This window comes from Pundamilia nyererei, unplaced genomic scaffold (assembly GCF_000239375.1).
Source record: "Pundamilia nyererei isolate P.nyererei 1_Seehausen unplaced genomic scaffold, PunNye1.0 scaffold00110, whole genome shotgun sequence".
Lineage (NCBI taxonomy): Eukaryota > Metazoa > Chordata > Actinopteri > Cichliformes > Cichlidae > Pundamilia > Pundamilia nyererei.
Window position 1 is genome coordinate 240764 of NW_005187511.1, and position 24029 is coordinate 264792.

General features: G+C 41.4%; 2 protein-coding genes across 3 annotated transcripts; both read right to left on the bottom strand.

The window, feature by feature from the left end:
- Positions 1-690: 690 nt before the first annotated feature.
- On the bottom strand, positions 691-8965 carry gata2b (GATA binding protein 2b). Its single transcript, XM_005741353.1, has 6 exons — positions 8801-8965; positions 8129-8555; positions 6974-7561; positions 5131-5276; positions 2507-2632; positions 691-1682 (listed from the first exon to the last, which is right to left on the bottom strand). Exons 2-6 carry the CDS (start codon positions 8352-8354, stop codon positions 1401-1403), a joined length of 1368 nt encoding a protein of 455 aa, XP_005741410.1. The 5' UTR covers positions 8355-8555; positions 8801-8965; the 3' UTR covers positions 691-1400.
- A 9384-nt stretch (positions 8966-18349) lies between these two features.
- LOC102201063 (fibroleukin) lies at positions 18350-23934 on the bottom strand. Of its 2 annotated transcripts, none has more exons than XM_005741355.1 (6): positions 23325-23934; positions 22552-22747; positions 22120-22197; positions 21935-22047; positions 21517-21779; positions 18350-20566 (listed from the first exon to the last, which is right to left on the bottom strand). In XM_005741355.1, exons 1-6 carry the CDS (start codon positions 23601-23603, stop codon positions 20224-20226), a joined length of 1272 nt encoding a protein of 423 aa, XP_005741412.1. In that variant the 5' UTR covers positions 23604-23934; the 3' UTR covers positions 18350-20223. The 2 variants fall into 2 exon arrangements, with proteins under 2 accessions (XP_005741412.1, XP_005741411.1); XM_005741354.1 differs by having other exon boundaries at positions 22552-22750.
- Positions 23935-24029: the final 95 nt, after the last annotated feature.

Genomic DNA, 24029 nt, shown 5'->3' on the forward strand with positions numbered 1-24029 from the left:
TGTGTTCTCCATTCTTTAAGCACCGGTTTGAGCACCGTTTGAGCACCGGCACCGTTTCAAAAGTACCGGTTTGGTACTGGTATCGGATAAAACCTAAATGATACCCATCCCTAGTTACAAGGATATCTTTAAATCTAATTGAGTATTGTATTTGTGACATATGAGCACACTGAGAAGAAACATAAACAATAAAGACAATAAAACACACCTTCCAGCAAAGAGGAATGGGATGAAACAACTTCTTTGGTATAAAAGGATTTGTGGATTTTTTTTTTTATTTAAGAATAAGTTTATAAATTAATATCATGACGGAAATAAGTGTCTTTAGTCACAACTCCTAGTTTTATATATATATTTTTTTATTATTTTTTATCGCTAACAGAATGCAACGACCACCCGATTTTGTGCTGTCTTACTCTGGGTGGTGTAAGATGAATATGATACAGGTTATTCTAAACACTGAAACATCAACATCAGTGTTGGAGGACCTTATGAAGGTAAAATCTCATGCTCCACTGAGGAACAAGAACACAGAAAGGATGCAGATCACCTGATATACACATGTCTGTACCTGTGATTTGGACTGATGGAACTTTCATGAGGCGAAAGCTTATTTATGTGAATTTTTCTTATGTATTGCCCTCTCAGAGACTTTTATGTTTGATATTGACTGACAAAGAAAAAAACAGATAATGACCATGATTTTTTTTATTTCTTAAGAGTATAAATGTTGACCTGCTCAGACAAAGCGCTTCAGCTAAAAATATATTTATAACTGGGATAACAGTATCTGTATTATGATTCAGGTAATATAGTCCAAAAGAAAGAAAGAAAATAAATTATCTGAATAACAATATTACTTATAATAACAATAATTATAATAAACAGTGTCAAATTAGAATTCATAAACTTTTTCTGTTTGCTTGTTTCTTTTGTGAAAATTCCCATAAAATCGTCCATGAGAAAAAAAATCCAGCATATATTCTTTTAAAGTTGCGAAGGGGATCTCTCTTTCTGGGGCACCCCCCTTTGGTCGCACATATTTACAATATTCACAGTAACTACGAACCTGTTCCGCACACGTTAAACTGCACTCAGGCCGTCAGCGGGAGCACAGGTTTGAGGTGCAATGACATTTTTGTGTTTACATGTCTGTGCCTGACTGAGAGGAAGCAGATTCGTTTTCCATCAAAATTGGTACCTATAGATAAGCAGTAAAAGGTCCTTGACCCTCATCGCACATCTTTTCTCCGACCCACCACTGGCATCATCAGTCGAGATGAAGACACACAAACCGGGTGCCTGTAACACTGTACACACAGTCCTCTAGTTTAGACCCTCATCCCACTTCATGTAACCATCTCAGATTCTTGTAGGCAACTCTACACCACCTCACCCTCTCACCCCATCGCCGTTACCATGTTGGAGTGGTGTGGGTGGCTGAATGACGGGTGTATCGGGGTGGGCGTAGGCAGCATGTGTCCAGTGTGGCTAAAAGGTGGCAAGTGGCCCATGGTCATGTGACCGAGAGAGGCGGCGCTGAAGTGAGCGCTCTTGTCGTGCAAGCTTTTTGAAAACTCCTCGTAGCTGTCGCTGGGCCGCTTGCTCTTTTTGGACTTGTTGGACATTTTGCGGTTGCGTGTCTGTATTCCTTCCTTCTTCATGGTCAGAGGCCGGTTCACCTGCACAAAGAAAGTTTGGTGAAGAGGTGAATAATGAGGTTAAAGTTAGGTGCTGGAGCTCACACCTAGAAGTATTAAATGTTTGTGAAAATAGCAAAATATATTTCAAAAGTCGAAAATCAATTATGCATTAATCCATTCCTTCTTGCTTGTCCTGTCTGTAGCCGTTGGTTCCCACTGCAGTGTAAACCTTGTAAAGCTAGTTTTGTATTTACTGGACTATAATTTTTCATCAAAATATAAATCAATATATGTCAAATCAAAGAGGACTAAATTGTCCAGCTGTTGAGGACAGTTTTCAGCTGCTAATTAATACACAATGCACTCCAGGGACTGGTCACAGCAACAGCATCATGAATCATGCATGGTGGATTAACTACAATAAACTGTAATGCACATGCATGGCATCAAGTAGCAGCACCACTCAGTGCAATTCACTAACTACAAGTTATAAACACTGTCAGTTGTTAAAAGAGAAATATGCACATCCACAACCACAGAGTCCTTTTTTTTTATACCTTAAGCTTTAATGCTATTCATATGGAGGCTGGGCTTGTGGCAGTCCCACTATATAACAGTCCCACCATTGTGACTCTCAAGGGGATTACGCCTACCATGGAAACAATAAAGCACAAAGAAAGAAAACACCAACGAATGCAACAGTGTCTGAGAGTAAAACAACCCTTTGTCTCTCTCTCTCCCCCTTTCCTCTCTGTCCTCTCCCTCTCTTTTCTGCCTCTCCTATCACTCAGCAATCAGGGTAAACTGCCCGCTCACTTCCCATCTACTGGACCCCAAACTGGGGATCGAGGATAAAAACTTACATTGTGCAGTTTATAGTAGAGGCCGCAGGCGTTGCACACCGGGTCCCCATTCGCATTACGCCTCCAGAGTGTGGTGGTGGTCGTCTGACAGTTAGCACAACAGGTGCCTGCTCGTCTGGCTGCAGACTGGAAGAATAAATATCAAGCTCTGATTAGAGCACAGGAAAATAAGGCATGTATGCAGAAATCTAGAATAGACTTAACTTTCTAATCCAGTGATTTATACTGTTTTGTGACATTAAGGTCGCAGCTGTTGACTCACAAAATTTGTTTTTATTGGACCATAAGAAAAAATAATAATAATCAAATTGTGGAGAATGCTCATGTTGTGTTCCCATGAGCATGTGTGACATTTTCAAATGCTTTGTTTTCAGTCCAGTGACATTTAATGATGACATTCGCTAACATGGAAGAATAAGAAAAACACAAGCTGGCAGTGACCGGGCTTAAAATCAGTGGCTCTTTGTGACCTTTACTAATAAAATTATGATTGATCACTAATTGTTATTATAAGAAAACAAACGTATTGGTGACTAATAGTGGCAGCTCTGTTTAACTGATGTTAGCTAGCTCCTCAGTGTATTCACAGTTGATATAAAATGTATTATTATGATGTCATGTGGGAAATAGATTTTGATAGAGTATTGTGGTAACATCAGTGACTTCAAATTATGTTTATGCCCCGTTTTTAAAAAAATAAATAAATTAAAAAGCCAAATGAATCTGGGGTCATACGTCACACCTGATTGCGTCATGCTTTTAGGTGAATCCGTTTTTTACTCAACACCATCATGACTCTAAATGTTCCAGTAATTGGTACTTCACTAAAAATTAAGTGTGACGTCGACACGTCGTTCAAGCATTTTTCCAGCTTTTTTCTTTTTCTTTTTTTTCTGTGAACAGAGTGAAAGTAAGCGTACCCGGGGTGCACTGTGGCACACATCAACAGTTAAGCTTTGCCCCTTCTCCTTTTGTTTAATTTTTTTTTAATGAAATGTATTTGCTTTCCTTTCTGTGTTGTGGACGGAAAACCTGACCACTAGAAAGTGAGGTCTAAGCTTGCTAGCTAGTTAGGAGGCCGCAGGAGGAAGCTGGCACTGGCCCGCCGCTTTATCTGGACCGGTCAGATATCCGGATAGGAAACAACTGGAAGGCTTCTGAATACAAGACGCATTCGGAGCTCTGCGAGCCCGGGCCGACGTATACGGAAAGCATGCGTGATATATGATCGTATATGCATTTATTCTGCACTTAATGGCGTCGGGATTTTTTTTTTAAATATTATTATTTTTAGATAAAGCAGAGAATGAATCCTTTGCTATTATCCATCTCTGCTGAAAGGATTTAATTCGGGAAGTGACAGCCTTCAGCGCGCGTCAGCCCGTCTGATCAATGCAGGTTTTTCTCTGGCCGATTCACGTTTATATTTACAAGATTATTAAGACAAGACCTTCTCTTGTTTTGTGCTTGGTCTTAATTATTAGCCTTTCCTCATCTTCTTTACCATCTTTCCTTCGGTGCCAAGGTGTTTTGCGATGCTTGTATTTCGTCGTCCCTCCCGTAGCCAGTGGGATTCAAATATTACTTCTACAGAACGCTATTCTCATTAGAACAAATTACACTTTGACATGTTTAACTATATCAGTTCCCTCGGGGGCTCCTAATGTATTGATCCGCTGTGCCTTTGGTCAGCTTTTTAAAGCGCTCTCCACAAATCCTGGTGTAAAGTGTGGTGGCCCACACAGCTACACAGCTGCCTCCTAGTGCAGCTGACAAACTGTAAACACAGCAGCTGAGCAGCTGCAGGTGGTTCCACGAATGCATTTCAGGTACAAAGATATAATTATTTATTTATTATTATTTAATTTTAATACTCTGCAGCCAAAAGCTGACGCTGAAAAAAATACAGAAAGCTGGAAAGTAGCATTCTTGTTGCTTCTTTCCTTAAAATTAGATTTCACCATAACTGTGACTTATCTTGTGTTAACTGTGTTAAACAGATGAATTCACAGTAATCAGTGGGATGGGTGTGACATAAAGTTGGAGTTGAACGCTGACCTACTTCTCTGTGAAGCGGTTCATAATAGGAAATATATGTTGCTGATGATTCAGTTCTTTATTGTCCCTTTAAAACAATTTGTCTGACAAACAGCTTTGTTTTGCTTTGTTTACTTACACACACAGACACACACACACATGCACACACACGCACACACATAATCTTTACTAAATCCCAGTCACCATACAAATTGTCAAAATATCAGCACAGCATATAGCAGCATTATGACCCATACAGTGTCAGCGAGGCTCCGAGTTATTTTGATGGATAGTAATGATGGCCCTGCTATCGATGACAGTATCAGAAGTAGCTGTAATAATGATAACAAAACAATTCAGAGAGATCCACTCTGCGAACAGTCTGAGCTAGAGGAGCAAGAGGTGAGTGAGAAACACAATTCCTGGAAACTGATTGGGAAAATATAACTTTCCTGGAATTGTACCTCATTCCCCTCACCCTTCACCTTACACTCTTTTATTTACTACCCTGCACAATGCATACACACAAACACACACACATGCATGCATAGCCATTCAATTCCATATAAAGAGAGCAATGGACTCACCAGCCTGCGTTTAGGCTTGATCAGTGGTCTGTTCTGGCCATTCATCTTGTGGTACAGCCCACAGGCGTTGCACAGGTAGTGTCCGGTGCTGTCACGTCTCCACAGAGGTGTAGAGGTAGCTCCACAGTTTACACACTCACGGCCCTCTGAAGGAGAACACACATGGACATTTGTAAAAACTGCCACCTAATTTAGAGCTTAGCCTGCGGGATGTATTTATTCTTGGTGTTGATGTGTGCAAGTGTGCGCGGACATGTTTCATTTAGATGGCAAGGTTGATGTGGCAGCTCTCCCAGCAGTTGTAATTCACACTGACAAACAACTTATTTTAAGCCCATTAAAGGTAAAATAATCTGCTTTTGTATCAAGTGATGCTTTATTTAGAGAAGAAATTAATATCTAAATGTGTTATACTAGACAATGAAGTGACTCTTTCAGAATTTACACTATCAGATGCACAAAGGAGCCAAAAGCTGACTTTATTGTTCATCTCTGCTTCATCCTCAATTTCCAAGGCTTCAACATCAAGTCTTATTTTTCTTCTAAAATAAGTCTTGACATAAAACACCTGTAACGCTACATTAAATACATTTAATTATTTTCAAGTACTTAAAAAATGCCATATAAGTATGTTGTTGTCAAAGAAATACACTTGTAGCCAGTTAGGATTTCATACGTCATAAGCATAATAATTAATAAAAAGATAGTTTGGGTTTCCCTGGACTTTGTCTCTGGTAACAAGTTGGTCAAACACAATCAGGCTTGAAGCTGATCTGTTATCAAATAACAATCAGGACAATGTATTAATGTCTTATGTAACAGAGAAGCGACTCTTAGCCTAAATACTGAGGTTTTTGGCTCCGTGCGCCTGCGGATCATCCTTTCACACCTCTGGGCTGGATCCAGTTCACTGTTCGCGCGGCCAGCTCAGGCAATTACAAAGTCACGCTCAACAAAGGAGATTTATCAAAGTGGCTCTGTGCTGGAGATCTGTGGAGTGTATATGCTCCGGTCTGTAACATCATTCCCTCCGAGAAAACGCTAATAAAAAAATGTATTTAGTAGTTGTTTTTCTACTTGTGTTTCCCAAATGTGAAAAATTAATGAGGCAATCAGCACAGCGTGCACATAACAACTGACTGGCTGTGTTTAGTGTAAATTGCGGAGGAACTCAGTGCAGAATTAGGACGTAATTCATAAACAGACATTTTTAAAAATATATTAAACTGATTTATGCTCTTATAATGTGGATGACAGTAAAAGACCTGGGAAAATAAACGTCCTAAAACGGCGTTAAGGTTGTATTCTCTTGGTAAATGGTGCTCCTGTAAATATTTACAATTATTTTTATTTAATTTTATTTAATAGCAGCTATTGTGTTGGTGGTGATTCTAACTGTGGCATTTAAAAACTACTCTAGGTTTAATAAACAATTGGCTTGTATTTTTTTTACTGACTGGCCATAATTACCGAGAGTGAAAAATCAGTTTATTATTATTAACAAATTGCGTGAATTTAAAGGAGGTTAAAAATCGCCAAAGCCAAACGAGTTACGCAAACCAAGATTTCTGCTTCCTAAGTAAAAAAGCCCAAACAGCAGGGCGCCACAGATCGTTTTAAAAACGCATACATCGCGGTGGTTTGTGATCTCCCTAGAGTTAAACATTCTTTAGGTTTAGTTTAGGCTGGTAAAAAAAAAATTAAACTGAACCGCTTAAACAGCAGTCCTGCAATAAGATCGTTACATAAACCATAGACAGACTTTACATACAGGTTCTGGCTTTGTATTTTCACATTTACTTTGTTTTATGTGTGTATTTAAATGTGTGTGAGCTGGACTCACCGGTGCAGGACCGTGTCTTGCCTTTGTTCTTGGTAGTGAAACTGGATGAGCCCAGCAGGCTGCCCGGGTGGAACAGGCTGCTGCCGTACTCGTGGGCCGCTGGGAAAGAGTAGGGAGCGTACGTCGGTATGGGGTGGTGGGTGGTGGGGGTCTGGGCGTTCATGGAGGCCAGGCTGCTTCTCAGCGGACTGGAGCCCTCCATCTTCATGCCCTCTGGCAGAGACACTTGGTATTTGATAGATTCCTTCTCGTCGATTCTGGTAGTGGACGACGGAGATGCAGCCCCTGGATCCGGCGACACGTCTTTGGGTGGCGTAGGGGGGAAAGTGTACAGATGAGTGCCGGAGTGGGACGGCGGCGTTAAAGAGGATGCTGAGACCGTGTTTGAACTGCTGCTGCACGGGTAAACGGCGGAGAGAGCGCCGGGGGACGCAGAGCCAGGGTGGTGCAGGCTGGGCTTACTGAAGGGGCTCACGGCCCAGGCGTTGTGGTGGTGAGCCGAGAGGGCAGGTTTCCCTCCGTCAAGCCACGAAATCCCCGGGCTGTGAAGGAGATGAGGCCGACAGACCTGAGTCCCCGTCAGACGAGCTGTGAAGCAGAAGCAAACTTGTTATTGTGGAGCCGATTCCGACTGTGGCGGCTGCAGGTTTAGAGGCAGAAATAGCAAAGACTTGTTGATACACAGGCCTGTTAAACACGTTAATAAAGTAGCATAATATATTTGTAACAGAAATGACAACAGTATGCTCTGAACTATGCGTGCGTAAAAGCAGGTTAGGACTGCACTGTAAAAAACTTCTAATCTAATAAAATGAATAAAAAACAAATAAACCATCCAGACTGTGAAATACAAACATTTGGGTCAATGTAAAATTCCCCAGTTTATAAGAATCATAAGCCTGCGAGTTATTTATAGGCAACATAAAATAGAAAATAAATTAACAGACGTTTTCACAACAACCTGCAGGTACATTTCAGGTTAACTACTGCCTTTTTAATGCCGTGACAAACATCAACTCAGCGCACATGTAGAAATGTGTTTTCTCTTCTGTTTCTGATAGACTCCCGATAAGCCAACTGTTCCTGAGTTTCTGTGTTTATTGTGTTCGTTATTGTGTTCGTTGAAGTTGCACGCCTGCGTTAACTCCATCTTACCGTGCGCCTGGCTGTAGGACACTCTGGCCCTGGCATGGTTGGGGTAGTATGGGTTTCCTTGTGAGTCCAGGTGATTAAAGAAAACATCCACCTCATCCGGAGGCAGGAGCTGCGCCGTGGGCTCCATGTAGTTGTGCCCCAGGCCGGGATGGTGAGAGTCTGGGTGTTGTCCGTTCAGCACGGCGTGGGGATGCACCCAACGGGGCTGATCGGCAGCCACGTCCATCTCTGTGACTCTCTGTAGCGCCTTCACAAAGTCAAACGATATCCAGGTAGGAAGGGGACAGAATACCCCTGAAATATCTCTCCTTCCCGAGGTTTTCACTCTCGTCCACTCACAGCACAGAACTGGAGCTTTGGCTTTCGTCCCTCCCTAACTCAGCTCCTCTCCTCTCCTGAACATTCAGTCGAGTTTGACACTGGAAACCTGCAACAAGTAAACATCACAGGTTAATATTTAAAAAGCAGAGGTATTGTGCAGGCTTGTAGGCATCGGTGCACTAAATGCAGATCGTATGGATGAATCTGGTGCACTAATGATGCAGCGGTAGCAAAAAACAAAGACAACACACCAAAAAAAACCTCAAAACACACATCATTCAACACATCATTCTTTATACCCATCAACGGGCTGATATTCTGCTGTGCGACAATAAGGTAAACATATCTTACCTTTGACAATATTTTATCTACAGTATCCGGTCGGGTGATTCCTCTTTGGAAAACGGCTGTCTGTCCGCGTTTGCTGCTGCAGGTCCTCTACAGTTTACGATTGTGTTTGTCAGAGTAAACTCTGTCCACTGGGACTTAAAGCAACACGTATAACTGTGGCTGACAGCGCGGGGCCTGGCTTGTTAAGCTCATAGGCGGAGTCTCCAATAAAGCTTGGACCCAGCCAATTGAAAACTACCTCCGCAAAACCTCAGAGGCAGCGCCTGCGCCCAGAAAATCACGGAGACATTTCTGTAATATTCCTGCAGACATTGTCTGGCTGCTTGAGGCCAGGCGTGTGCAACTTTTTATTGAATTTTAGGTCACACGCTGTTTAAAATTCGCCAAAAAGACATTTTTAAAATGTTTAGTGCATTTAGAATCAGTGTGAAATATAAAGCTCCCCCCAAGCCTACATGCATTTCAGCCACCGTGGCTAAGAGATCAGCTTCAACAAATCAGTATTTCTTGTTCGAGTGTGTCAGTCTGTTGCCGCATCTTATTTTGCAGGCGGTTTATTACATGAGACAGCTCCATATACAGCGAGCTCGCTGCTGTTTAATTAATAAAGGTGGGCTGATCATTTTCTTTAATGTATACATTAATGTTCCGATGAAGAAGCCATACTGGCAGCGTCGATAATGTTTATTAATCACCTTTTTATGTATCCAGTTATAAAATGAAGGAGTCAGTATTGCATGTCATTTTATTTGTGGTTACACGTTATTACTATTATTTTTTTAAATATGTTTAATGGCCTGTTTTGCTGTGTGCAGGCTGAAAGCTCTCTCTCCCTCTCCCTCCTCGTTGCTTGATTGACAGACAATAATTGGAGAGGGAGCGCGTGCAGCCCCGGCCGGCAAACGCTGCCGCCTGCTTGACGCCGTCTCCTGACGTCAGTGCATCTTAGTGAAGAAAAAACAGATTCAGCAGGACATGAACTTTTTCCAAGACTGAGGGACCAGCAGAGAGAGAGAGAGATTTATCGGACTGTACTGTAGTCCCAGCGGATGAACTCGAGGAAGGACACTGCAACTGATATTTACACTTTGGGAGCATTAATAATACATCAAGTACATCCTCCTGACCCTGCTGTGATTTCGAAGAACAGGCCAACAACCGCCAATCGAACAGCAAAGATTGGGAAGAGGGCAGATTAAAGATTAGATTCGATTAGATTAAAAAGTTTGACTGTGTAAATGTCCTCATTATTTATTATTATTTTTCAAACGCTCATTAAAGTTGTTTTTTGTGTGCAAACGCACTATCTGTCTGTCTGTCTATCTATCTATCTATCTATCTATATAAAATTCGTTTTAAGCAGTATTAAGAGGACATCCATAGCATAAAGAAAGCAGAGAATACCAGAGGGACAAGTGAGCAGTATTAGAGCTCATCAGCATGATAATGTGGAAATACACATGCTTTGAGTGTGAGCCCTTTTGATCTGGCCTGGCGATAAAAACCTTATCGGCAGCGAACATCCACTTCCATTTTAGGACTTGACATTAATTCTATCCACCCTTTTATTTACGGCTCTTTTTCTCACACGAGCCCAGGAGAAAGAGAGAGGTCGCTCCCCGATTCAGCTCTGAGAATTTCATTATAGGGCGAAAAAGGAAGTGGTTTCCCCTCATAATAAACGCCGAGCAGACTTACAGAAAATAGAGTAAAATAAAATAAAATAATAAATTCTAAACGTGTTACACATAAATGCAATGATCTACGCGAAATCACAAATTATTATTATTATTATTATTATTTGTTATTGTCGTTGTTGTTGTTGTTGTTTTTTACTTGCTGCTTTAATTTTTTTGCTTTTAATTATTTTCAAGTGCCTGTTACATTGATGTGTGCGTGTGAGACTGAAGGAGAGAGAAAGAGAAATCCAATCCTGGTGGGATCCTTGGATCCCCTGATTATAGCCCATCCCGGGGTAATTTTTCATCGGTGCTGGCTAATCTTTGTTCTTTGTGAAGATAATAAATAGCCTAATCGTTATCAGCGAGCTGCTGGAGGTGTCGGGGAGAATGAGGCTGATCGGCCCGGGAAATAGGCTCCAAAGTGCCGCGGAATAAATGGCATTTCTTATCTCTCTCTCCCAGATTATCGCCGCCTTTTCAAACTCGCACAACAAATACATCTAATGCAGCGAATGCATCACTTATACTGGACTAGATCTGTGTGAATGATTGATAGATAAACAGATAGAGAGAAGAGGGGCGGCGGGGGGTGATGTTGGCTATTATTTACAAGTTTAATGTTGTGCATGTGCAAAGTCTTTATTCGGTGCATTTGACAGCATAAATACAGCTTGGCTTCCCATTATTTTTGGGTTATCTGCAGGAGCCATCTGAGGTTCCGGCTCTTTGTTGTGGGATATCTAATTTCTTTCTTCTTGGATTTGACTGCATAAGAGTTAAACAGACGCAGCCGCTCCAAGCAGAGAGAAGAAGAAGAAAAAAAATTGAATAATGTTTTCACGTGTTGGAAATTTTGCAAATGGCAAAAGCAGGCGATAAGCCTCGCAACGGTTTGGTAACAGCGCAGAGATTGATATTTGTTTATTTAATCAGTCATGATCATGGCTGAAATCACGCATGACTCCGTATTGTTTGAAAAAAACTCCTGCTCATTTAAATAACAGAATAAAAATGTTTGGTATGTTTGAAGGAAATTAGGCTATTCTGAAATTCTCCCATAGCCCCAAGTTGAAAAGCAAATTTCAACAAAGAGAACGGTTCTACCATCATTTGTCATTTCTGCTATGTCAGGAATTTCGATATAAAGAGAACACTTTTATAAGACAATATGCTGTTGATAAAACTAATCAGGACAAAGCCTGTGGTTCAGGGCTTCATTCAAAGAAAAGGAAAATCAGTGTTCCGTCATGCAGACAAAAAGAATAGGAGGAACCTTTTTTGTTGTTGTTGTACTGTGGATACGTGTGTTCGTGGGGAGTGATCGGTTAATGCAGAAAAAAGGTATTTTCCAATATATACAAACTGGATGCTTAATAACTTGGCAGCTGCAGCAGGCCTGGGTGCTGCTGATGGTCTCCAGGGTAACGCAGATAACGGCGCAGTCATTTTCCATATCGTACAGTCTATTATATTCAAGGATTAGTTCTCCTTCCCGAAAAGGTCAAACAGAAAGTCAAACCAGGCAAGAGCGCTCCTCCTCTCCTCGCTCCACTCCCCCTACAATGACAGAGCATTTCCCATTTCTCCCCCCCCCCCCCCCCTTTTTTTTTTCATATTGCACCAGTGTGAGGGCCTTTGCTGGGATGCTTTGATAGATGCAAGCATCGCATAGCGGACAACAAACCTCTTTGCATGTTCCTAATAGCACTAATTCTGGGTTGAAGACTGTGACAAATTACATAAGGCTTCAAAGTGAGGTAGCATATCAGTCTTTGCAAACCCCTTCAAGTTGTGCCCAAGTCTGAGAGAAGATAGGGGTAGGTTGATGACTCCCGCACAGACGTAATCACAGTCCTTCAAACGCTGCCGGTAATCTGCCTACATAGGTTACTCTAAAGTATATATTTTGAAGGCAGCTGAGTTAATACGTGAAATACCAGAGATGACCATTTAAAAAGTATTTTCTTCTTCTTCCTTTCAGAGCTGATTGCTGAGACATCACAGCGGTGTGTGACAGTTATTCCTGAAGTCAAAAGTTTTCCTTTTATAGCAAGTTTTTTGCGACAGGTCATTAAGTGCACATGATTTAACATCTAATGGAAATGAATGAATGAATGAATAAATGGTGAGTTTAGAAGCACTTATAGATTAGATTAGATTCTGCAGTCAATAAAAAAATAATGGGAAAATAAAATAAAGTTCCTTAAAGTAGTGGGTCTAATTTAAAAAAACATAAAACTGATGTAATTCTCAGTTTCATTTTATTCAAAGTTACTTTTAAAACAATGTTTGTTTTTTATTTGATTTTTTTCTTTATTAGAAATTTAGCATCATTCGAATTTGTTTGATTTCATGGATAATTAAATGTTTAGATAACTTAATTACTTGAATTAAAATTCAATTTGAATTAGTATGCATGTAATTATATGTATTTTCCGATTTTATTGGATTGAGCATACAGTGACAGCCAGTGTTCAAGAATCCTTTTAAATAAAGTGAATACATAAAAAATTACAAATATGACGTCCATTAAAAAAAGTTAATCTCTCGGCAGCTTTTTGAATAACTTGTTAGAGCTAGACTAACGCTTGGCCTGCAAATTAGGAGGACTCCTAATGGTAAGACAAAACTGTGCTGCTGGTTGAAATAATCAGGCAGACAGTGACACCTAGGGGAGAGTAGTAGTTCTGTTCACCCTGATTGGGAAGATTTAGATTCTGCTTCATTGTATATTTTGCAGCAAAAAAAAAAAAAAAAGGGGGGGGGGGGTTTAAAAAGGCCAATGACTAAACCTTTGTATTTTTCACCACCATCATCCGGAAAACAAATGTGCCACAATGCTTTTGAGAGAAAGTTGTTCATCCCTTAAAGTGTCTGAGATTTACAGGATCTATGCCGAGGAGCAGCGATGCTGTAATCTTTCCTTTTCCTTATGCACAGTTTACACTTTATAAAAATAACCATAGTTAGGCCGCTGTCCTTCATGCTAGCAAGCTGCTGAGCAATGAGGTTAACAAAACGGGTTCTTATTTACACTGTAATCCAGTGATGTGTTCTAACATATGCCCACTGTGGTGACCCCTTGTGACAACAGAGCAGTTGTAGCTTTTTATTTTGTAATTACTGATTCTTCCCTATTTTCTAAACTCCTGTTGTCCACACATCTCAGTGAAAAACTATTTCAGCATCTTGAATATCTTTAAATATTCTCATTTGATCTTGCATTTCTCTCTGTGTAGCTTTTCTTAGTCATTACAGGTCATAGGTTCACTTCCTGCCCAGAGAGCAGCAGGATATGAGAGTTTACAACACCTTGTCACTAACCACTTGTCAATCAATCTCTGTTTCACTGCAGCTGTCCGGGGAGTTGTAGAATTCAAAACAACCTTTTCTCCCCCCTCAACCTTCACGTGTTCATCAATTTCACTTCATCATTCTTTTGTTTTGTCTTTGTGCTAATCCAGTTCCTGTGGGTAGAGTGAGTGTACGTCCGAGTGTGCAGTGTATATGTTAAGGTGTGCGCTCAGTAAGGACTGTTCAGGGAAAATGGCCAGAAGTAAAACTAAAGGCTGAATTTGATAGTGACTTGTAACTTTTTCTACATTTTCTGTAATTACGACACCAAACTGAATAAGATAAATATGTTCACAGTTTAAAAGGAGATTCTCTGTGCCAATTCATCAAGTTCAGCTTCAGATGCCCCTTGTTCATTTCTGTTTCTGTCAGTCAACCAGGAATCTTTAATGAGTTTTTCACAGATTAAATCAAGTAACGTTAACCTCCAGAAATAGCCAGAGGAAATTTATCACCATCCATATGACAGAGACTTTGATGGATTTTATGAGGGCTTCAATAAGAAATTTACAATCAAAAGAACCAGTTTTGACCAGAAGAAATCAGTCTGGAGCTGCAAAACATATTCTAGCTTTATGACGAGAGTGACACAGCTTATTTATCTAATTTAATGTTGCATTTGCATGCAGTAATATCATGTTTTGTTGCTGTTATGAACTTACAGCAGTCATCTTTATTACCAACCAAAAAAAATTAATTTCCATTCATCTTATTAATCAGCTAGTTTTTTGTTGTGTGGCTCTGGGAGCCACAGGCTCGAGACCCTTGGACCAAACATGCATTTTTTGCATGCTCTGCATCTACATGTGCATATGTTCTGGTACACATGGTGGTGTTGTGTGTTTTTGCATCTGTCTGCTCATTCTGTGTCTGATCCTCAATGATTTCCCGTCTATAAATCCCCAGACTTTCTGCTTGGCTTAAGCTGATTCTACAGAGCTAACCTATCCTATATGTCACACGCACATCAGACACAGAGGCGCTGAAAAAAAGACATCTGATCCATTCCTGTCTCTTACTTGGTCTTTGTGTAAAAAGATGCCTACAGCACACACACACACACACACACACACACACACACACACACACACACACACACACACACACACACAATAACAAAGGAAAATCTCGTAGCATTTACAGAAATTCAGTGTGGCTTTTGCGGCTGCTCAGGCAGAAGACAGTGAAGTCATCAGAGTGCAGTGACAGAGTGTGTGTGTGTGTGTGTTTTCCCTCTTTGCCACAACTTTCTGCAGGTGCAAGAGAGAAAGCTACAGAGAGAAGAGAAACACAGCTGACCATTGGGCTGCTTTACCACATCCTTCATACTGAACTTTACACACACACACATATGCTCATGCACACATGTACGCACATTCATTCTTTCTCTCTCAGTATTCATATTTCATAATTTGACAAGCACAGTGTGCATATTTAAAGGATTTATTGGATTATTAATTGTGAAAGGTCTTCCTGGTATATTATGATGAGCTGCTTCTGACCCCCTGGAGGTCGCCCGCATGAATTTTGTTGTCAGCAGGTATTATCAGATTAGATAATCCTTTGATTTGGAGTCTGCCTGATCAGCACTCTCAATCGTTTCACCCCCTCTCCTGTTATTTTCTCCGTCTTTCCCTCACATCAGAGGTGGATTATTATGGAATTGCATGAGACGTAAATGCTGATGGAAGTAAAGCGCTTTGGAGCAATAATTCACGACACTGAGAGCGCGCCATGTTCCTCTCCTGTACTCGCTAAAAGAGACTGAGGCTATACAGGGCAGCAGGCAAAGGCCTGGCCACTCAGCAGATGTGAAACCAGTAAGATGCCTTTGGGAGATGTTAGAATGAGGAGATTTGTATCACAGCTGTGCAGCAGACACATTTGCAGGATGGCAGCTAAAGATGAGCAAATGAAGCACCTACACAGCATCAATGATAGCATTAATGTGGTGTTTCTAATAAAGTGCTTGTGAGCGTGTATATTCATACACATGTGAGTGAATCAGTGAACCAGCTTCCTTCTGTGTTAAAAACACTGAAGATTCATTTCTATGAGCAGCACATTTAATACGCAAGTGGTCAACTTTAATCTAATGTTGAAGTTGCTGCTTTAAAGTATCAAGTGAAGCTTTCTTATTATACCAGAAGTTCATCAAACACGGTTTTATCAAAACTATTATAACTGATTACATAAAATTTAAATGTCATGAATGACTAATTTTGATGTAAAGTTTATTGACTTTATTCACAAGTATTCAACTTTTTGATTTAAAAAAAGTGCTGTACCAGCAAGCACTGCAATAATTTTAGTCTCCAAAAGATTTTAAACATGCTGAATGTTAATCACATAAATATTTAGTTAATTAAAAGTTGTTGTTTTTTGTGTTAGAAAAAAACCCTGCAGTGCCTCCGCTCCCTGCCTGCAAACCCTCTCCACCTCCACTTTCATGCGCACATTCATGCATAAAGATGGAGCGAGGCCTGCCACTTGGCGCCCTCTGAGCCCTCCCTCCCTCCTCTCCCCTCCTCACCTCAGCTCCTCACCACATCAGGATACACTTGTTCTGGTGAATTCCGGTTTCAAACGGAACGCTGCCTTTCTCTGGTTTTTTGCAGGACCAGTATTAAAAGCAGGCACATGCTGTCTCTCAGTGGTCCTGTGGTCAGGGAAACAAGCCTCTAACGGCCTGTTATACTCACACACCTTTCAAACCTCACCCGCTCCTGCTTCCTCCCCACCCTCAAGCCTTCCTCCTACTTTCCTTGCACTTGACAGCCGCCATGCATGCCCTTATCGCAATGAGAGCAGGTTAAAGTATGAAAAGTTCCTTCCACTGCAGGCCACTAAGTTCATCCTCCCGCCTCCTCCATGCTGTCACCTCACCAGATTCTTTTCTACTATGCAGTGCTGCTGAGCCCGAGACTCATTTACACCACAGTCCGCATTAACACACCTGTTTTGTAATTTTGTAAAGTCTTAATTTCAAAAACTTACATCACTATGAGCAGATTTTGTCCTTTGACCTCCAGTACCAATTATGGCGCCCCCAGTGTTGAAAAGAGGCACGGCAACCTGAAGCTTACAGTCAAGTCAGGGCTGTTGTGCTTTCAGCAGTTCTCTGAAACCTTATGAGTTGAACAAAACTTATCAAAACCCCTGAAATAATTCGGAATAACATATATGGCTTCAAAAAATAAGACCTCAGTTATTGTTTTTACTCATCGCACTTCACATAAACAGGCTGTAGGTTAAGCACAGTTATTGTCTCCGGCTGTTTATTTTCTGACAGAGCACAGTGTTGCTATTGTTCTCTCATTTCTATAGACACTTTGTTTGCCTTGTTTGCTATAGACTACTGTGCAGTTTCTCATGTGAAAGTTGTTTTCCAGATTTGCTCTAAGCAACATTGCCACCTGCTGTTAAACACATGGATGGGAATATCACATTCCTACAACTTCAGTCATTTTCAGCAGTCAAAAAAGGGGCAGCCCACATTTAAAACTCTCTCTGCCTTCATCCATGTTCTTAGAAAATCCTTTGAGTGTGAAGAGAGATTATATTCATTTTGGAGCCAAATCTGAGGAAAAACACGAAATGTTTCCAGGGTGAAATATTGAAGTGTTTTGTGAAGTCTTACTCTGCATTTCAATATGATATAAAGAGAAAGTGAGACTGATTATTATTAACGTTTGGTGGACTGATGGATATTACCTGGATAAACAGATTATTTGATTGGGAAACTTTTTTTTCCCCATTTGCCGTGATTATTGGCCACCTATCCATATTATAAGAGCTTATCCATTTCAGGGTCACAATGGGGCTTGAGCAGGTTCCAGCTTTCATAAGGTGAGATGCAGGACTTAACCAAGATAGGTTAAGAGTCTATCATAGGGCATTTGAGATCATATTATATTTTTAAGTTTTTGTAACCAGATGGGCTGTTCTAAATTTTCTACATCATGTGAAAGATTATAAAAACATATTTTATAAGCACCACAAAGATAATAAAAAAAAATAAAAAATAGAGCCTCCTGCAGAAAGATGAACACACTACTACTAACATGAGTTCTGTTTTAAATCTGATATTTTCTTGTGTCACTTAGAAATAAATGACACATATCTGAACTTCCCTCAGAGGAGCACAGTGTTTCTCAAAGGGATGTGCTGGCTAACCGCTGCCCAGTCTGGGCTTCCGGCCCTGGGGCAGCAGAGCCTGCTGATACCCCTCCGCACCCCTCCGCACCACCACTATCACCCCACTCCAGACACTGTGCCAGGATACTGTGGTGACACAACCCTGGGCGTCTGTTCCTCCCTTGTCAACAAGACTGATGGATGCAGAAAGGAGGAGAGAAGAAGAGATCAGGAGGAGTGATTGAATTTATTGAAAGCAGTTGCAGCTCGGAGCATGAAGAGTCAAAAAGGAGGAAATTTGAGAAGGTCTGAACAACATCAGTCAAACTCTTATTAAGTGATAGAAAGCAAAAATAGAGAGTGATGATGAACAGAAAGTGGTAGGAAAAGGTTTTTGCTCCATTTATTGATGACATAGAGGGAAAATTGATTTAGATACTGAGCTTGATTTTTAGACGTTCATCTCTATACAGGCAGAATCTCTTAAAGATAAAAAAAAAAGAATTTAGATTGACAGAATTTTATCCTGGTTTTAATTTCTTTTGTGTTGACTTCACATTTCATCTTCAGCTGAGACAAAGCTTTTCTCAGTCTCTACAATACAACCAGGAGCCACCAGGGGGCAGAACACAGAGCCATCCAGCTTTGTTTCCAGCACACACGAAGACACACAGAGAAAATTAAACTAGAAAGCTGATATGTATAATAGGTTTTATGGGTGATTGATCATAATTGCTTATCGTTAGCCTGTGTGTGTGTGTGTGCGTGTGTGTGTGTGCAATATTATGTGTTATGTGTGAAACAGGTGAAAAGGTGAAAAGGAGCTTGTGGTTGTGTAACAGTGATTACCTTCCCATGATGTGTACAATGGGATCCATTTGTTTTTAAGAAGCCAAGCACATCATGCACCTCCTTATCTGCTGAGAGAACCACTGACTCCTGTGTGTGTGTGCATGTGTGTGTGTGTGTGTGTGTTTGTGTGTGTGCATAAAACAGACATCTCCTTGTGTGTAGATAAGTAGTGTATGTGAAATACTTCGACAGGTAGGAGGTCTGACAGCAGTGTGTCTTTGTGTTTAGATGAGAGCGCTGTCACACGATCACATTAGACAGCCTGCTTGTTGCAGAGACTGACAGCTCACTGCAAACAATGCTAAAAGTAAAAAGTCTTTTACAAAGACTGTGAGACACACACCCACTGACTCACATACCTACTCCCAAAACGTCTTCGTGAAACACATCTGTGGATGAATCACCCCCGCTGACACCAACTCTAGAGACCAGGGGAGGGTGACTGTTTCAGTATGTTTGTGTTTGATTTAATAGAGGTGGGTGGAGGACGGTTTGCCAACAGAAAAGGAAAAAAAGAAGGTCCTGAGAGTTAGCGTCAGTGTGTTAGACCTCTACCTGGGAAAGTATTAGTCAGGTGAGATGGCCTGTCTAAAACTGGGCTACTCTTGGTTTAGTATCAGACTGTGAGCTTTGGCTCTTTGGCTTTCTATTAAAGCAGCTGGAGGCAGAACATACAGTAGGGGACTGTGGTTAGACACCCTGTCACATGAATCACAGTGTGATGAAGTTTTAGTTTTAGGAGTTGTGTATATAACAGCTGAGCTCTCTGCAGGGACACGATGACCTCTTGCCTTTTAGTAAATGGTCTCCCATGACTTCATCTGACCTACAATGTCTGTGAGCTGCTGCAGGCAGCTTGTATAGGTCACAGAGCATAGACAGGTAGGAACACAAGCAAATTACCAGTATTAACTCATGCATGTGAAGGATGACTTTCATGTGTGGTTTGGGTTGTTTGTCTTGTCCTTAAACTGTTAACACGGAGAAAACATGCCTCCCCTGGCATCCTGTGATACATTAAGGTAGCCTTTTGCAGGTTGTTGATGTGCAATAAAGATTCTGGAAATTTATTACAGCAACCTCTGCAATATTTTCAATATGTATTTAACTGTTTCACAGTTATGAAGTAACATGTATTTTTTACCAGAGTGAGCCCATCATAAAGAAAGTAGAGCTTCACAGTCTGCTAATCAGCATTTAAACATTATTTCTTTTACACTTTTTTTAAAAATCTTTTAGCTGCTATCTGCATATAACTGATAAGTGACATGAAAGCAACGCTAAATATAGTGACCAAAGCATCTATCGATTATAAAACAAGAAAGAAAGTGTCTGGTGTGATTATTACTGTAGTCTACTGCACAGCAAATTTTCCCCATTATGTTGACATCATTATCTTTAGTCTGTTCCCATAAAGTTTTTGGGTCTTGTCTTCATCTCCACCCTCTTGAAGGAGTAGCGCTCTCCAGTTCGTCCATCTGTCAGGATGTACCACGTTCCCCAGTAGATGCCGTTGGTTACCCCGCTGTAACGCCCACGGTAGTACCGTCCATTCAGATTAGCTGCCAGACAAGCATCAAACCACCAGCCAGCACCATAGTACTGACCACAACTTCCCGACACGTAACGGTCATAGTCTCTGTCAGCAGTGCTGAAGGACCTGCCGTCGTGGTTGTAGCGCTTACTGTAACTCAGTGCATTACCTGCATCACCAGAATACTCCCGTGCTGTCAGGCGATACCTGGAAGATAGACAAACAACATTTGAGGGTTTTTTTGTTTTGTTTTTATGTGTGTGTTGTTTGTTAAAAGCCGAGTAAAATTATGTTTTATATTAATTTCACACTCCCGGCAAGGTGGCAAATGGATTGATTCTTATACAGTACTTTTCTACTTTACTTGAGCAATCAAAGCATTTTATATAACACGTCTCATTCACCCATTGATACAAGCACTTTTGGCTGTGTTGAAGTGCCTTCTAGCAACCATTCACACTTTTAGCAACCATCACAAACCACCAACCTTCCAATTAGTAAATGACCTGCTCTACATCCTGAGTCACAGCCACACCAAGACAGTGAATGGGTGATAATGGAAAGAGTCCTGGATATACAAGTCTCCTAGCTTGTATAGTGTTATGTAGACTATCGTGTATGTGGAAAACTAGAATGCAAATACTGTAACTGATTATAGGTAAAAGTGAAAACTTCAAAAACTACAGTTTAAAGTAAGTTAAAGATGGTCATTTGAATTACATAAAGACATTAGGCGAAGACATTAATTGCCTTTGCTAAAGTTTGAAAGGTAATGTTAAAAACTTTATTAACTTTTAATTTATTAACTCTGCTGATCTGCTTCAGGATGTAGTTTGATCAAAACTGATTGGCAGCCATACAAAAACAACACACATCTCTCAGGACATTAATCACATTTTGACTGAAATATTCAGAACCTTGTCTGTTCGTGTAAACGTGCAGTTCATACTTAAGAAAAAAGTGATTGGGAAAACAAGTTTTCATGGCTGTTGTTAATACATGAAAGCAAATAAGATTGTGACTGAAGATAAAATAAATACATTTTTGTTGTAGCTGACTTCCAGACTCAAGTCTCTCTTTTTCTGACCTTTGGTCTAATCCCCAGGTAACTTTAATCCCTTAGCGCAGAAAATATATCTGTGTGCAGAGTGCTTCACCTCTGTGCCTCCGAGGCCACTTTGAAGTTGCTGTAGGTGGCTTGGCGCCTCTGCTGGTGCCAGTCCTCCAGCTCAATGCGGAGTTGGTGTTGGCCACTGGAGGTAAGGGCATGCAACGCTGCGTTACCCAGCCAGTGTTCTCCTTGCAGATTTCCAAAGCCCTCCCGGTATTCCTGCCATGTTCTGTTGAAGTCCACTGAGCCATCTTGCCGATTCTGGATTACTGTCCACCCGCCACCCGCAGTCTCCATGTCACATTTAGCCTAAACCAATACAGAGATTCTAATATTATAAGGCCCAGATTTTACTGATCCACAGATAGCATGCACATCTCCAAAAGAAGCTGACCAGGGTGGTGTGGGCTTGGGGTGCGGGCGATATGTCTGTCTCATTTATGAGTGCGGTGAATCTGAAATACCTCTAGTGCCGGCCCATTCAGGTCAGGCTGGATGGTGTAGATTCCATTCTCTTTGATCCCCAGCGTGTAAATCTCTGCACAGTCCCGAGGATGTAGCCTCTCCAAGGGGGCAACTAGGGCACACACAGTGCATTTTCTGCTTAGAAATGAACAACAATTCACGTGGCTACCTGTAATGCCCTCACCTGTGGGTGGATGTTGAGTGATGCTCTTGAGGAAAAGCAGCAAGTCTTTCTCCCCCTCTCTCCCCACCGCTGCGCTCTCTGCCAACCAAGAGATAGATTAGGTTATCAGTGAGGCCAGTCACGCTGTCGTCAGGGGCTGAAAATAGATGCTCCCCTGTATACCTCACAGAGAGGATGCATGATAGCGCTCTCAAGGCTTTTTCGCTTTGTGAGCTGTACCGTATGTGTCTGTGCATCTGTGTGTGCATGTATACAGAGTTTTTGCCATGCTTCTTAGTGCAGTTAAATTCCTATGTACTCACCTATGACCGATGCCTAGCAGGTCTCATTGAGGTTCTGTTTACTATGTGTGGGGGAGCGACTGCACTGGCATTTATGTGTGTGCATGTTTGTGTGTTGCAGAGATTGGGGATATAAAGGTGTACTACTTACCCAGTCGTTTAGCCATTGCCCCAAGCGCCTGGCTGTGACAGTGGAGGTCACACTCTGTCAGCACAGCTGCCATTAAAGCCAGGATGGCCCCAAGAGAATTGCTCTCCTGGCCCTCGTGACTCCAAGGTCCCCCAGTATCCTGGACAGAGCGCATGCAGCGCTGCAGCTGAACCAGGCGCTCTCTGACAACCCCAGTCTGCTAGACAGTGACACAGATATATCTAAATCATTTTGTGAAAGTCAGAAATGATTCAGCACTCCTTAGTGTTATTCAGTCATGCATAAAAAGTCTAAAAATAAAGCTGTGCATGTGCATAAATATCATCCACACATCCTCACACATAACCGACAGCTCAGTTTTGTGTCACAGTGTGTCTCTTACACTTACATCACCCATGTTAATCATGTCCCAAACACACCTGTTCCTGCATGAGCTCAGCACAGCCATATGATGAGGATATTTTTAAAGCAAACCTAATTTTGTCCCTTCTTTGATTGCTGACGGTTATTGTTCCCTGGCTGGAAGGTGGTGCCAAGTCTAGCGTTCCATGAGAAAGAACCTGCTGGCATGAGTTTGGTAGTATGCCGCTCACTCTCACTACAACACGATGAGTAAAAAGGTAAACTTTAAGGTCTCCCAGGCTGCTGGAGTTAATTGACTGTTTAAGAGTTGTTTCTGGCCCCTCTGAGATTTTAGGATTTTTAAGCTGGGAACTGTGAAAAAACACAAACACACACACACAATGAAAAGTACTGTATAAAATGTCAGTTACCTTGTACTGAAACTGGGGTTGTTCATGTTTGTGCTCCACTTTCCGAGGGATGTCCGAGATTGCTGCAAGTGAAACCCCTGTCCTGCAGGCAGTTGTCCCAGTTTGACCCTCACAAGCCCCGGTACCTGCTCCAGCTCCAGTCCCAGGCTGGATGGGTGAGGCCACTAGATTATCTTTGCAGGGAGGATTTATACAGGCTGGAGAGGCAACTAAGGATAGCAGCACTCCCACATAGAGGAGAGGAAGCATGCTAAACTTAAAGGAACTGAAAGGAAACATGGAAAAATGTTTTAAACCTCTTAAACCGTGGTCCAACGTTGTTCCTCCAAGTAGTTGCTTTGTGTTGACGATTCCCTGCAAACTTTCTCTTCACTTTCCTTCAGCTCATCAAGCAGTGCCTCTTCAGGCAAATAGACTATGCTGACTTTGTCCTTTTTTTAAGAGGGAAAATTAGATCTTCATAGTCATGTCCTTGTCCATTTTGTGTTTTCTTCTCTGGGTTTCTTTCATGTTCTTTCTTTCTTCTCAGATCATCTCACTTGTTGTCCCCTTTCTCGTGCTCCTGCTAGTGAGGTTGCTTTGGCTCAGATTCCTAGATAAATGCGGCACTCTTTGCTGTCTGACACGGACTAATGCACCCACCCCCTAATACACACACACACACACACACACACACACACACACACACACACACACACACACACA

What these genes read in the sequence shown, in the direction of transcription:
- gata2b (XM_005741353.1), bottom strand. Translation starts at nt 8,354, where the DNA reads ATGGACGTGGCTGCCGATCAGCCCCGTTGGGTGCATCCCCACGCCGTG. An exon ending in GTCCTACAGCCAGGCGCACG is followed by an intron (nt 7,562 to 8,128) that starts GTAAGATGGAGT and finishes TCTGCTTCACAG; the next exon opens with CTCGTCTGACGGGGACTCAG. An exon ending in TCTACTATAAACTGCACAAT is followed by an intron (nt 1,683 to 2,506) that starts GTAAGTTTTTAT and finishes TTCTTTGTGCAG; the next exon opens with GTGAACCGGCCTCTGACCAT.
- LOC102201063 (XM_005741354.1), bottom strand. Translation starts at nt 23,603, where the DNA reads ATGTTTCCTTTCAGTTCCTTTAAGTTTAGCATGCTTCCTCTCCTCTAT. An exon ending in GGCAATGGCTAAACGACTGG is followed by an intron (nt 22,198 to 22,551) that starts GTAAGTAGTACA and finishes CTTGGTTGGCAG; the next exon opens with AGAGCGCAGCGGTGGGGAGA. An exon ending in GTGGCCTCGGAGGCACAGAG is followed by an intron (nt 20,567 to 21,516) that starts GTGAAGCACTCT and finishes TCTATCTTCCAG; the next exon opens with GTATCGCCTGACAGCACGGG.